Source organism: Enoplosus armatus, chromosome 2 (genome assembly GCF_043641665.1).
Source record: "Enoplosus armatus isolate fEnoArm2 chromosome 2, fEnoArm2.hap1, whole genome shotgun sequence".
Taxonomy (NCBI): Eukaryota; Metazoa; Chordata; class Actinopteri; order Centrarchiformes; family Enoplosidae; genus Enoplosus; species Enoplosus armatus.
In genome coordinates this window covers 26,939,865-26,953,369 of record NC_092181.1, presented here as the reverse complement: position 1 = coordinate 26,953,369, position 13,505 = coordinate 26,939,865, and the positions used below count along the sequence as shown (strand labels likewise).

At 45.9% G+C, this 13,505-nt stretch overlaps 1 protein-coding gene across 1 annotated transcript in view; it reads right to left on the bottom strand.

The window, feature by feature from the left end:
* The window catches only part of usp34 (ubiquitin specific peptidase 34), a 48,082-nt gene that overhangs the window by 3,838 nt on the left and 30,739 nt on the right, over nt 1-13,505 (bottom strand). Inside the window, exons 39-73 of the mRNA XM_070915377.1 lie at nt 13,235-13,339; nt 13,027-13,082; nt 12,019-12,323; nt 11,243-11,406; nt 11,069-11,134; nt 10,436-10,582; nt 10,153-10,209; nt 9,948-10,025; nt 9,762-9,856; nt 9,486-9,658; nt 9,219-9,369; nt 9,020-9,098; nt 8,886-8,939; nt 8,694-8,789; nt 8,536-8,600; nt 8,349-8,424; nt 7,839-7,886; nt 7,675-7,740; nt 7,481-7,561; nt 7,266-7,351; nt 6,588-6,756; nt 6,368-6,442; nt 6,083-6,234; nt 5,839-5,992; nt 5,233-5,277; nt 5,036-5,140; nt 4,563-4,710; nt 3,695-3,999; nt 2,807-3,136; nt 1,937-2,094; nt 1,665-1,743; nt 1,283-1,409; nt 952-1,059; nt 719-823; nt 359-483 (exon numbers count right to left, since the gene is read on the bottom strand). Coding sequence (XP_070771478.1) covers nt 359-483; nt 719-823; nt 952-1,059; nt 1,283-1,409; nt 1,665-1,743; nt 1,937-2,094; nt 2,807-3,136; nt 3,695-3,999; nt 4,563-4,710; nt 5,036-5,140; nt 5,233-5,277; nt 5,839-5,992; nt 6,083-6,234; nt 6,368-6,442; nt 6,588-6,756; nt 7,266-7,351; nt 7,481-7,561; nt 7,675-7,740; nt 7,839-7,886; nt 8,349-8,424; nt 8,536-8,600; nt 8,694-8,789; nt 8,886-8,939; nt 9,020-9,098; nt 9,219-9,369; nt 9,486-9,658; nt 9,762-9,856; nt 9,948-10,025; nt 10,153-10,209; nt 10,436-10,582; nt 11,069-11,134; nt 11,243-11,406; nt 12,019-12,323; nt 13,027-13,082; nt 13,235-13,339 — 4,233 coding nt within the window. The remainder of the gene's footprint in view (nt 1-358; nt 484-718; nt 824-951; nt 1,060-1,282; nt 1,410-1,664; nt 1,744-1,936; nt 2,095-2,806; nt 3,137-3,694; nt 4,000-4,562; nt 4,711-5,035; nt 5,141-5,232; nt 5,278-5,838; nt 5,993-6,082; nt 6,235-6,367; nt 6,443-6,587; nt 6,757-7,265; nt 7,352-7,480; nt 7,562-7,674; nt 7,741-7,838; nt 7,887-8,348; nt 8,425-8,535; nt 8,601-8,693; nt 8,790-8,885; nt 8,940-9,019; nt 9,099-9,218; nt 9,370-9,485; nt 9,659-9,761; nt 9,857-9,947; nt 10,026-10,152; nt 10,210-10,435; nt 10,583-11,068; nt 11,135-11,242; nt 11,407-12,018; nt 12,324-13,026; nt 13,083-13,234; nt 13,340-13,505) is intronic.

The window sequence follows — 13,505 nt, the reverse complement described above, 5'->3', positions numbered from 1 at the left end:
TGTGACAGGTGTGCGTCAGGTCATGTGACAGGTCATGAGACAGGTCATGAGACAGGTCATGAGACAGGTCATGTGACAGGTGTGCGTCAGGTCATGTGACAGGTGTGCGTCAGGTCATGTGACAGGTCATGAGACAGGTCATGTGACAGGTCATGAGACAGGTCATGTGACAGGTCATGTGACAGGTGTGCGTCAGGTCATGTGACAGGTATGCGACAGGTCATGAGACAGGTCATGTGACAGGTGTGCGTCAGGTCATGTGACAGGTCATGAGACAGGTCATGTGACAGGTGTGCGTCAGGTCATGTGACAGGTCATGTGACAGGTCATGTGACAGGTGTGCGTCAGGTGACCGTACCTTGCTGCTCTCCACCATGGAGGGCAGCAGACACATGTTGAGCTCCGGTCTCGGAGGGCGGATGTTGTTCTTGGCTCCCATCAGCTTGATGTTCTCTCTGCAGGGCAGGTAGGGGCCGAACGACACTGTGACAGAAAGACACAGTAACTCTTTATATAGATATAAATCACATAGATATATAGATATACACATATATAGACTTTGATTCATGAAATACATTTGAAAGAAAAGATGTTATTGACTCTGTGAGCCGTAGATCTTCCCTCTGAAACTACTTCAGAGGCACTCAGATCTGTGTTGTTTTGTTTACGTATGGAAAGCAGGTAAGGTGATGAAGAGGAGGAGGAGGAGGAGACTCACTGGGGATGTTGCTGTGGTGGTAGGTGCAGTGGTTGTGCTGCAGGAAGGGGACCAGAGTGTGCAGGAAGTCATGTGGACTCAGCAGAACGAGTTCCTTCAGCACATCTGCAGGAACCAGAACCACGACCACGAGAACATGTTTATATTTATACAGCTGTTTTCTCTACCAGCACGTGTTACAGAACGTACAAAACATCTGTAAGTGTGTGTGTGTGTGTGTGTGTGTGTGTTACCCAGGCAGGCGTTGCGGAGCTCAGGCGGGCTGTAGGAGTTGAGGAGAGTGAGCAGCTTGTGGGCGAAGTCGATCCTCTCCTGCCACTGGATCAGAGCCTGCTTCACATCTGGACGACAACACACACAGAAACATCTGCTCAGAACAAACAGGAAGTCATCGTCCTCCACACCTTCATCTTTATTGATCCTCAGAGGACAAAACACAGCGAGGCAGCAGAAATAAGTAAAACAAAGAATAATAATAATAATAACGTATATAGTGTTGTACAATGAATAGTCTTCTACTTCGGTCGAGAGTGTGTATCCATTCAGGCTCGGAGGCGGTCTGACCTTTGCGCTGCAGGTACGGCCGGGTGGCTTTGAGGACCGACAGGAAGATGGAGAGCAGCTCCACCAGGTCTCCAGTGACGTGACACGCCGTCGCCTCGTGGTACATCATGTGCAGAGTGTTGAAGGACTGCGGAGGACAGACAGCGTCCTGTTATTCACTAGATCAACTGCTGTAGAAGGAGGACTTTCCCCTCAAATCCTTCTGATTATTCAACATGTCGTTTAAACCGACACGATGAATCCAGTCAGTTTAGTGATGCGCAGAAAAAGCTGCATCGTCTTTCTTAAGGTCTCTTTTTTTTGAGAGTTGTACGTCTCGTTATTCTGAATATTAAGCAGGTCTGAGATTAAACTTTCATTTCATTTCAGATCCTGATCGCACCTCAGTCATGAGGATGAGTCCTCGGTTGAAGACCACCAGCAGTCGGTCCTCGTCGTTCTCCAGCAGAACCCTGAAGGCACTGAGAGAACAACAAGAACAGGTGTTAGGAGTCAGATAACATAAAACCCTGAAGGCAAGGCACCAATATTCTGTCTACTGGGAATGTGTGTGTGTGTGTGTGTGTGTGTGTGTGTGTGTGTGTGTGTGTGTGTGTGTGTGTGTGTGTGTGTGTGTGTGTGTGTGTGTGTGTGTGTGTGTGTGCGCGTCCTGACCTGATGAGCGTGGTCCAGCAGGAGCGGCCGTCCAGGCAGCGCAGGTAGCAGCTGATGGTGGTCTTCTTGAACTGTTTGACGTCCTCCAGCTCTTCTTCTCTCATGTCGGCTCGCTGCGCCACAAACAGCTGCATCAGGTTGAACAGCTCCTCCACCGCCTGCAGGGGGCAACACACACACACACACACACACACACACACACACACACACACACACACACACACAGACACACACACCAAATTAACTTCTGATACTAACACTGACGACTACTTGTCTACGTCTCATCTTTAAAGCTTCTTAAAAAACACTTTCTCACTTTCTCCTGATCCAAACACTTCTCATCAGGCCCCAGAGTTTCATTTAAAGTCAGACTTCACCTGGAAACACTTTCAGCCTTTCAAACAGCAACGTTTCGTGTGTGAACTCCTCTACACCCCTTCTTTGTAGGAACCGTGTACATTTTTGTAATTTGATTTTAGTAGTTTAGCTTTGTTGTCTGTGTTTTCAGACAGATTTGATCCGTTTTGTATTTGTTCTTGTTTAATGTTCTCGGCCATGTTCTCTGTTGTGGACCTGCCTCGAAAACAAGAGAATTATCTTGTGACTTAATCGGAATTAATCTGAACAAAAAAACAACTGAGGTGGGCAGTATTTTGGAAGAAACAGAACATTAAAATGTTATTCTGTAAACTTGATCCCTGTGAAACAATCCAACATGCACCACCAAGAATTTAAATCCTGAACCACCGCAAATAAAACATTAGCAACAAGCTAAATATAACAGAAATAATCAATTAAAAATGTATCAACACAACCACCATAAAAACACATATCTGCTGAAACTGATCTGAAAGCAGACTCTCCGCTCACCCCGGGGTACTGGCTGGCGTGCGGCGTCAGGTTCTTGAAGGCCCACTGGATGTTCTGGTGCGAGGCCAGCTGGCGGGTGAAGGCCGGCGACTGCTCGCAGCACATGCGCAGGATGCCGTAGTAGGCGGGCAGCATGCCGCGGTTGAACAGCACCACCTCCTGGTCGTCGTGGTCGGCCAGGATGTAGTTGAAGGCGATGTTCTTGGTCACCACGGGGTTCTGCACCACCAGGCGGACGTTCTCCGGACAGTCCACGCACATGTTGTACCAGAAGGAAAGCAGCGCCTGCTTGTTGTGGTTGGTGGCGATGGCCGGCTCCGACAGTTTGGGCTGAAGACGGAGAAGGAGACTTAAAGCTTCAGACGAGGGACTGTTGTTCAGCTGCAACTTACAATCATAATGTAGTTAGAAGGACATTTGAAGTGTTCATCCCTGAGGAGTTTGTGTCCAAATTCACTTTCCACCTCTTCCACATCGCGAGTCATTTAATCGAATGTTAATATATATATATATATATATATATATATATATAGATTAGTGGAGTTTTGAGGATTATAATACTTTTACCATCACTTTCTTACTGTTATCAGTATCTCCTGAGACTGTTCATCTCTCACACTTGTTATGAATGCCCTTGTTCTACTAGAAAACGACACTCTGAACCTCTCTGAGCCTTTCAGACAACATACACGAATGGTGGAAATAAATGACATTTTGCTTGAATGTCACAATCAGAAATGTTTGAACACAATATCACAATTAAACATCGAATCTGAGGTTCAGTGGTGCTACAGCTGGCACAGAAGTATTCAAATAACCTTTCAGCATAATTCATTTAACTTCAGAGGCGTCCAGATATGAAAAACAATAACAAGCGAATGAATGTACCTGGAAGAGGTTCCAGAGGTCCATGAAGTACCCGGAGAACATGAGCTTCTCCGTCTTGGAGATGAGGCAGTAGGTCATGAAGCTGAAGTACTGCACCAGCTTGGTGGTGCCGTGAACGCTGGCGTCCACGTAGAGCTTGGCGCGTCCCAGCAGCCCCAGCAGCAGGTTGTAGACCTGGTGGAGGACCACGGTGGTGTCGGGCGACAGCGGCAGCTCGCGCGTCGGCAGGTGGAGGGAGCGCGTGGAGCGAAACATCTGGCGGAAAGAGTTGCTGGGGATGAGGGAGACGAGGAGGTACGCCGCCGCTGGAGGGAGGAGACAAGGATCCGGTTTCCTTTTATTTTCATTGTCTGATTTATTAGTCATTGATGAGTATGTGATGCATCTATGCAAACATTCGGCTACAAGAGCAAATGAAATGAAAAATGTACTGCGTCAATATATATTCATCTTATTTCCTCGTATGTTACTGCAGGTCTAAAATGAGGCAAATCCACTGAATCATTAACAAATAATTTACATACATTTGAAGTGTTTTCACTCAAAGCAGAGGCACGTTTCCTCCAAGCAGTCCATTATCTTCTACGTCAGAATACCTCAGAGTGCATTGTGGGTCTTATACCACAGCCACACGACACACAATAGCTCTGGTCACATCATCAACATGTTTAATGAAGGAAAACTTTAACAGGCTCTGACACTCTTTGCTACACACTATAAAATACTTCAAGGTGTATCTGCACTACAGTGTACTGTATGTATTTTCCACATCCACTAGAGGGGCTTGAACAGTCCTAGACCCTCTCATGGTTAGTCAGGTTAGCTTCACCGCAGCTACACTGCAGCATTTGAGTGTTGCGGTTCTTACATGTGCGGACCCGGGGGTAGTTGTGGGCCAGCAGGAAGCGTTCCACCCAGTTCTCCATGTTCTGCAGGACCCAGCTGTGGGCCAGTTTGTTCCTGGGAGTCTGGACAGCCAGCCAGTCCAGACACTGAGACGGGTTGTACTCGATCACCTGACAGGGAGAACACAGGAGCTCGAGTCCATTCTGAACTTAAGGAAAACTTCCATCTTATCAGGTGTTTAAATATCACATTCACCAAATGTTTCATGAGCACTGTAAACGTTTTCTAAAGCCTCTCTAATAAAAAAAAACACCTTTCATCTTAAAAGACGTTCTGGGTAAAGGATAAAAACAAAGAAAAGAACTAGCAGAAAGTTGCTTTCGTCCCTGACAAACAAACTAAACTAAGAACAAAAAACAAGCTTTCACTGGTTAAAAGAGAAAAATAATTCATTTTAAATATGTAACCACATTTTAAAAAAGCTGCAGTATTTACCTCCCAGATCCTCTGGAGGATGTAGGAGGCGAAGGAGGGCATCCCCGGTGGTCCGCCCGCAAACTCCATCAACATCGTCAGCAGCTTGAAGAAAGGATTGGCAGCCTGATGGAGTGACAAATAAAAGAACGGTCATATTTTAGATGATCTTAAAATGGCTGCAACAGCAATAAGAGAGAGAAGTAGAATGAGCTCACCTCAGGAGTCAGCTTCGCGATGGAGGTGAAGAGCATCGACACGATCTGTGCAGAGAGAGGAATCACACGTTCAGCGTCACAACAAGTGCTTGTGCTGCCGGCCGTAAACACTGCTGTTTGTCTGAGAGCCGAGTTCATAAAACCAAAACCCAACCTGCCTTGAAACTGCAGTGCATTCTGGTCTATTTCTGCTACTACTCTTTGTGTTGCTGCTGCTTCTCTGTGTTACTGTTGAGGGACAGAAGCTCTCCCTCTCTTAAAATCTGACATCTAAAGTTGATTTTCAACTTTCAAACTCTGCTGGAAGTTGAGAAGAAATATCTGTACACTTTTATCAGGCAGAAGAAGAAACATAATCACAGCTGTAAACATCCCAAAATACACTTTAAAATACAATTCAAGCGTTCAGAGCAGATTGTTCTTTTCATTCCTTCTCCTTGGACAGGATCAAAGTTTAAAAGAAGCACTTCCAGTTTCCTTTGTATAACACATAATATGATCCACATCTCTGGAGATCAGTTTCAGTCATTGTTCGGTGTTTGAATAAAGCCTGGCAGTCTTGGGAGATGTAAACATTATATTAATGAGTGTATGCGATGAACCTACATGCTCGGCCAGGCGGTTGTTATAGCGACAGAGGCTGAAGATGAGGTTGCAGGTCTGCCTTATATTGATGCCGTCTCTGATGTGCTGGAAGAGAAAGGGGAAGCCTTTCCCTCCGGTCAGCGCCGCCATGTCGCTCTGGGACAGAGTCAGATGTCTGGAGAGCAGAAAGACAAAGACAGTTATTTATCACAGTTATTTATCATGACGCTATTTGTTCCACCACGTCGACGTGCTGCACTCGAACCTCTCGGAGCGAGACTGCTCCACCAGCAGAGCGATGAGGGCGATCATCTTCTCCAGAGCTGCAGGACGATACTTCTCCTCCGCCAGAGACAAGATGTCTTCCTCCTCGTCCTCCTCCTCTCCCTCCTCCTCCGACAGCACCTCCACCTGAGGCTGCGGGAGGACACTCATCGTTAACTCTGTTCCTTCTTCTAATCATGTCACCTACATGTCTTCTATCATTAGTATTAGCAAGTATCATAAAGAGTCATAAAACATAAATAAAGTAATCACTGTGTGAACTTACGTTCTCAGGGCCTTTAGTTCCCATGTAGAAATGCACCATGATGGAAATGGCTTGTAGTGACAACAAGAACTGACTCTGGAGACACAGAAAATATTAATATTAATTAAGTTTGAACAATAAAGAACGTGAAGACTTCACAACTTCAACAAAGCCACCAAATATCCGGACAAACATCTTCAAGACTAAAAGATAAAAGCTGGGAGTAGAAGTTCAGGCCGACCTCCTCCTCTCCCATCTTGGCGAACTCGTAGAGGAAGGCGAAGTACTCGGTCAGGTGTTTGCTGTGGGGCTTGACGCCGTGTTCCATGATGGACAGGAGGGTCTTGACGAAGCGCGTGACGCAGGATCGGCTGCCGATGTCCTCCACCGGACCGTCCATGTCGTCAGAGCTGAAACGCGGGAAAAAGCAAAAACCTAACTTTCACTTCTTAAGCTTCAGCGGGTTGATGTGGAGCCACAAATCTTTCTCAGAGTCCACAGTGACAGAGACACTGAGTGACACACGGCTCCTGTTCGGATCTCTGTCGCCATCTGAGACCACAGACACAACACTGACCGTCCGTGCTGCACACCTCTGACGGCACACCATTAAACTGAGAGAGTTATTTTTGGTGCTCAACGTGAAAACACTTCTAAAAATGTCTAAATTAAGTTCTTCCGTACTTCTCTGGGCTGAAGAGAGGCTGTAATGAGTCTCTCTGAATCTCTAATTTCAGTCAGTTAATTGGTTTAAATTTAAATCTATTCGATGGAAGAACAATAAAGACACTGACATGCAGAACTACAAACGACAGACGACTTTCTTAGAACCAAAAAACAATGTCTCCGTTACTTTTTAAGCACACAGAACCATCATTTTAAGTAACTTGTGCGTTTTGATTTTGATTGATTGACGTACCCGTCCTCCATGCCGGGCTGCAGATACAGGTGAGCGTGGACCGGACGCAGCCTCTGGATGACGTGAATGCACAACCTCTGGAACATCTGGAAGACGGAGGCAGAAGGAGCCGATATGAAGACGGAGAGAGGAACAAAAAATGCAAAACAGGAAAAATGGGGGAACGTTAAGTTACAGTGAAGTTATATAAACACACGGAATGATAATCGACTCACTTGTCGGACGATCTGATTGGGACACTTTATGAGGATCTGCATCGGCCACCAGTTGTCGTCAGCCATCCGATCCAAAAACCACTGAAACAACAACAACAACAACAAACAGTTCATCAGTGAGCACCACATGAGAAGAAGTAGAACAACAGAAAGCGGCGACACGGAGGTTAAATAACTTGAAGCTGAGATCAGACCTCGCAGGCGGCCTGGCTGTTGTTGAACTGTTTGGTCAGGAGTTCGATCCACTGCAGCATGGTGGGCTGGAGGGGAGACACACGTCGGTCAGTTTGTCTTCACTGCACAGACCTCCAGCAGTTACAAATGAAATGATATGAACAGTGACGTGCGAGTGCATTACCTTCTCCTTGGAGTGAATGAAAGTCTCAAGGACAAACGATGTGCTGAGCTGCGAAGAAAAGAAAAGACTTTTTACGTCTTTCGTGTGACGTTTTGATCTTCGGCTGAACTGAATTTCACAGAAGCACTTCGACAAAACGATTCGCTCATGTTTCTATCGACAAAGTGGCAGAAATATGTTTTGACATTAAAATAGCACCTGGGTCAGTCAGGTGGGCAGAAACATTTACCTTCAGTTCAATCCAGGACTGCAACTAACTATTAGATCCACTATCGATTAAGTAGCCGATTAATTTGGACAACGAAATGTCAGAAATAAAGAAGCAAATTCTCAAAGAATAACATAGAATTTTTGCTAAAAAGAAAGGACTTACAGGTTGTTGAAATTGTCATCAACCAGCCTTTTTTATTGTTACAGAAGCATTTTTAATTGTCACATGAAATGTAAATGTTTTTATCATTAGTGTTGTATAACTGGCAGAAAAACGCTTGAACCTGGAGTATTTCTCACCTTAGCAGTCATGAGGGAGACGGCTTTAGGGTCTGGTAGAGTGCTGGGGATGCTGCTGCAGAGCTGCCACATGAAACTGGACAAAACAAGTCATGAATGTGAGCAATCGTGGACGGACGAGCAGCGATTATAAAGACAGTTTTCATCAGTTCATTCTGTCATAAGAAGTCACAGATTTGATACCCACCCGAAGTAGGTGTGTTCAAATATATTTTTGTCCTGAAGAAACTGCATGTTGTCGTGCCAAATCCACTGAAAGAGACGCAGACACGTACGTTTAAGATTTAAACGTAATTATTAATGTACTTTAGATCATTCGAGCTTCATGAAGTAGACCCACGGTACCTCCAGCAGATCAGGAGAGACGTCAAAACTGAAGTCCTTCCCGTTCTCCTCCTCCAGCTCCACTCTCTTATAGAAGAGCATGTAGGCACTGTGCGTCTGCAAGTTCAATCAGCACTTCATTATTACCTTCTGGACCATAAGTGAGGAAGTGGTAATGAAAAAACAGACTCTGATCAAATAAGCAGTCTTCACCTTCTCAAAAGAGAAATCCATGAACTTGTCTGTGACGGAGTCGTAGGTTTTAGTCTGAAAGAAAAACTCAAGTCAGCGGAATCCAAAGCGACAGACGAATGAATGTTTTATTCTCCTTTGACCGCAGCTCGTACCGTCATTTCTCCCCCGAAGCACTCGGAGGCCAGCTGGGCCGAGTCGAAGGGCTTCACCTCCGCGTCGTTGAACAGGTACCTGCAAGAGTTTTTAAGTGTTGTTTTTAAATCCAACAACGTGTTCGAGCAGCCAGGACCTGAAGCTTCACAAACTGGGCACAGAGAGCCAATAAAACTAACAACAAGCTTCCGCGCTCACCACTTGTTGTTCTTGTAGGCATGTGGGTTGACGATGTCTCTAATGAAGCTGTAGTAATGGCCGCCGTCTGCTGTGCCCGTGTGGACCGTGACGCCGATGAGGTCGTACTCGTAGCTCTCCGTGACTTTTGCCTCGCCCTCCTCCCGAAAACCTGCAGAAAGTCATTCAAATTACATCCGTAGCACTTTATTTACCCTCCTGATGGAACCAAAACACTGACTTCACTTCATTCGAGTGTATTCGGTGTTGTGTGACGTCTGGACGGACCCTCTTTGCGCTCTCCTTTGCCCATGAGGAAGTCCTCGGTGTAGGGCGTCATGTCGAGGCGCAGTGGGAAGGAGAAGTGGGTGTTGACCTTCTCCTTCATCATCGTCACCATGTTGAAGGTGTATCTCATGGTGTTGAAACTCAGGATCCGTGGCAGCTTTTTGAAACACGCTCTGTGGAAGGACGGAGGGAGATTAAAGGATTCATCACGTTTCAGAATGTTCTTTTTCATGCTGCTGTAACTCGACAGATCCGCGTTTGCAGATTTATTCCCACCTTTTCTCCGCGCGGACCTTCTTGCCACACTGGGAGCAGGTGTACATGTTGTCGCCCTCCAGAGTGTCCTTGATGGTCACCTCATCCAGAGATTCCTGAATAAACAACAGCAGAAAGAGACAGTTCAGAACATCAAGTGTGAAAAGAGATTTCTCAGAGCTGACACTGATGTGTTTTTGTACTCACGTAGATGTTCTTCATATCCGCCACTTGACATCTGACTGTGTAAAACTCCTCTGCGGTCTGACTGACGTGGTCACAGTCCTGCAGGACAGACATAATTACAGCAGGTGTTAGGACAGGATAGCTCGACAGGCTTTCCTCAGAATAAACCCATATTTTGGAAAGAATCCCAAATCTGTGAGTATCAAATCCATGTCCTCAAACTGACCAGAGAGACCACGTTGTTGGTGATGACGCCTCCAAACAGAGTCTTCACCGTGTTTTTCTGTGACGAAAGACAAATAACACACATTAATCAATACAGTAGATTCACATTTTTATTCAAACTTTGACTCTGAAGCACTTGAAGTCATTTACATATCAGGGTTTTGTCAGGTCGTGTCATTACTGTGTAATTCTGTAGGAACAAAGATTGAAGAAGTCTTGAACGACGTGGCCGAACCTTCAGCTAAATGTTTCGAGTTGTAAAATTTGCGACTTTTCCAACTCACCAGCTCCTGGGACATCTCCTCTATCTTGGTGATGAGGTCGGTGAAGAACTCCGTCATGTCCTTCTGCTCCCCGGTGTTGAGAGGCTGTTTGTCCATCGTGTAGGTTTTACAGAACGGCCGGGGGTTGTAGGCCTTCCTCTCACTCTCCTGAACAGAGGAGGAGGAGGAGGAGGAGGAGGAGGAGACGACAAGTTTAAATGATGTAACAGTTGTGAGGCTGATTCAGACTTCCGACAGAGTCAAAGGTAAAGACACCGTAAACTAATAACCTTAACAACAGAGAAACAACATTTTGCATGTTACTTTATGGACAGATGCTTCTGATATTAACATCTGTGCAAAGCTTCACTGCCGCACAATGGCCTTTCGTCAAAAGCTAAACGGAGGGCAGCCGTTTGCACATCTGTATAAACATTCGAGTGAATTTGACATAAAAATCCATGTGTTAAAGTACTGATGTGCTAACGTGCAAATGTCCGACATCAGGCTGCTCTTTCACAAATCTACAAGATGATGAAAAAAAAAAAACATTTTTCTTTTCACATTTTTGGTTGTTTTCTTTTACTTACCTTCGTTCTCTCTGGCGTTATTATGAAAGTCAAAGTAGAGGATGGTTATAAGGACAAAACTCACCATAAGATATGTGAACATCTTCTGCAGTTCCAGCAGTGTGGTCTTGTGTTTGATATCCTCAGCATACTGCACACACACACACACACACACACACACACACATTTGATGAGCATCTACACTTGAATGTGGTTGATGTTTTCCTGGAGCCCTGATGTCTGTCTTGCAGGCACTGACCTTGGCAGTGAAGACGGCCTGGCGGGCCTCAGGGATCATGTAGAGCTGCTGGATGGTGGAGGCCAGGTAACAGGTCGCTCCCAGGTTAGTCAGACCCACGAAGCGGCACTCCGCCCGAACGTCGTCATGGGGCCAGTAGTCCCACTTGTACGGGGCGTGAGAGGCTAGAAGAAGAATATCAGGACAATATGAGGACAAGACCTCCTGGTGTACCTGGTGGCCTTGTGGCATGTTGAGTCCTGATAAGTGTAATGTGAAGGAGGCTGATTGCAGTAAGAAACCCACAGAGATATATCACCAACTGCAGCTCTGTGGAGCTTTTCAGCCATTTTAGCTCATTGTTGTAGTTTTAAAACACATTTACTGTTTAGTTCATTGGCTGTTTAGGCTGTCCCGGTCTCTCCAGCATTGACCCCACCAGAGGGACAATGTCTCACAGAGACAGACTGGATTCACTGTAGCAAAGCTCAAATTGAGTCAGATCATCGTCCCAGAGGACTTCTGACACAGAGTGTAGCTTGCAGACGAGACTCCAACAATAATAATCAAATGAATATTGGACTCACGCTCATCGGGGGGCCAGAAACACAAATCCAAGTGAGTGAAGTTTTTATGCCACCTAGTGGCCAAAAATCTATCAATTCAACTTTGTAGGCCATTTATTAAGAAGGAAAAATGAACTCTGGCTATAAAATCCTAGTTTTCTGTTTTCTCAGGGCTGCGAAAGGTCTGGTCTAAATCAATCCATCAAAAAGTGAAGTAGCCAGCGTCCTCACCCTGCATGTGCTGTGACATGACCCAGTTGTGCAGCAGCCGGTAGTTCTCCACTGAGCCCTTCACCGTCTCCACCAGCAGGTCGTAGGCGGCGGCCCGGGCAGCGTGGGACTTGCACTTGGGCTGAGCGCGGTCTGCCAGGCTGGGCAGCAGGAAGAGGAGGTTGTGGACGTCCCGCAGGAACTCCTGGCCCTCGCGGGAGAACTTGAAGGGAGGCTTGTGTTTGAGGACGCTGGTGGCGAGACGCAGGAGGCCGGTCAGCCCGTCGTCCTCGATCGTCCCGTCCTGCTGGTCCAGGATCTCACGGCTGGAGGAGAGAGGAACACGGAGGTCATGAATGCTCTACAGTTCGCCAGAAGTTCCCTGCTTCCCTGTTCCTTGTGATGTTGTTTCATGGAACAGTGAAGTTTCAAAGGGAAAAAAATCCAAACTTTACAGTCCTCTACATCCTTTATCTGAAAGACTGAGGGGAAAGAATCTGTTCAGAGCCAACTGTTGAACATAATTACATGGAAATAACAACAAAGCAAATGAGCCAAATGTTTAACCAGATTATCGACACCACTTTATTTGACAACAACTTCTTTTTAGTGACATGGCTGCGTTCCCAGATATGACCCCTTAACTTGTTGTGTACGATGTTATTTTTACCAGTAGATATTCAAAAAATACTAAAAGAAGACCCAAGTGGTAACTAACCACGACAAACCTTCAAGTAACTGTTTTACGTCTAACAAGTGTTTTATGAACTGTTTCTGGACAAGAATTAAAACTCAACTGACACAAAGTTTTAATGTCCACAGTGTGGAAATTTGCCATTGTGTTGAGGATAACAACAATATCTTAAAACATAAAACAAACCACAGTACAAGCACCCTCCTCTAAATAAAAAATAAACAAGGTTCTTCTAAAGTTTCAGGACAGCTGCAGGTGGTCAATGCACCAAAATATCAACCCAGTTTCAGTTCACTGTATGTAAAACTCCTGTATTCGGTGTATGACTGTCTGACCTCCTGATGCAGTCTGCGAGGTGTCTGGCGAGAGCGTCCAGGTCCAGCAGGGTGGTCTGCATCGAGCCGGCCAGCGACAGAGAGGGAGAGACCTTCTGTGAGTTCAAACAGACCAATACTAGCAACAGTTCAATGAAACACCACGACAATACTACCAACTGGTCAATAAACTGAATCTGTCATCAGTGATGTGGTCTAAGGCTCCCACCTGGCTGGCGTCTTTAACGTGGATGTTGTCGATGAGCTTACAGAGCAGCCAGAAGTATTCCTTACAGCCCGTCCTTAACAGAGGCTCCTCCTCATAGTCCTCCACCTGCAAATACACAGCAAAGTTCACACATTCTGCACTCAGCAGCATCTTTAAAAATGAAAGTCAGAGTTTCACCACCAATCATCTGCAGCAGGGGTGAAGGTCGCGACTTAAAAAGGTAACCTGTGGAGTTTTTGACCTCTCGTGGCGCTAAGGAGCTGTTCATTTA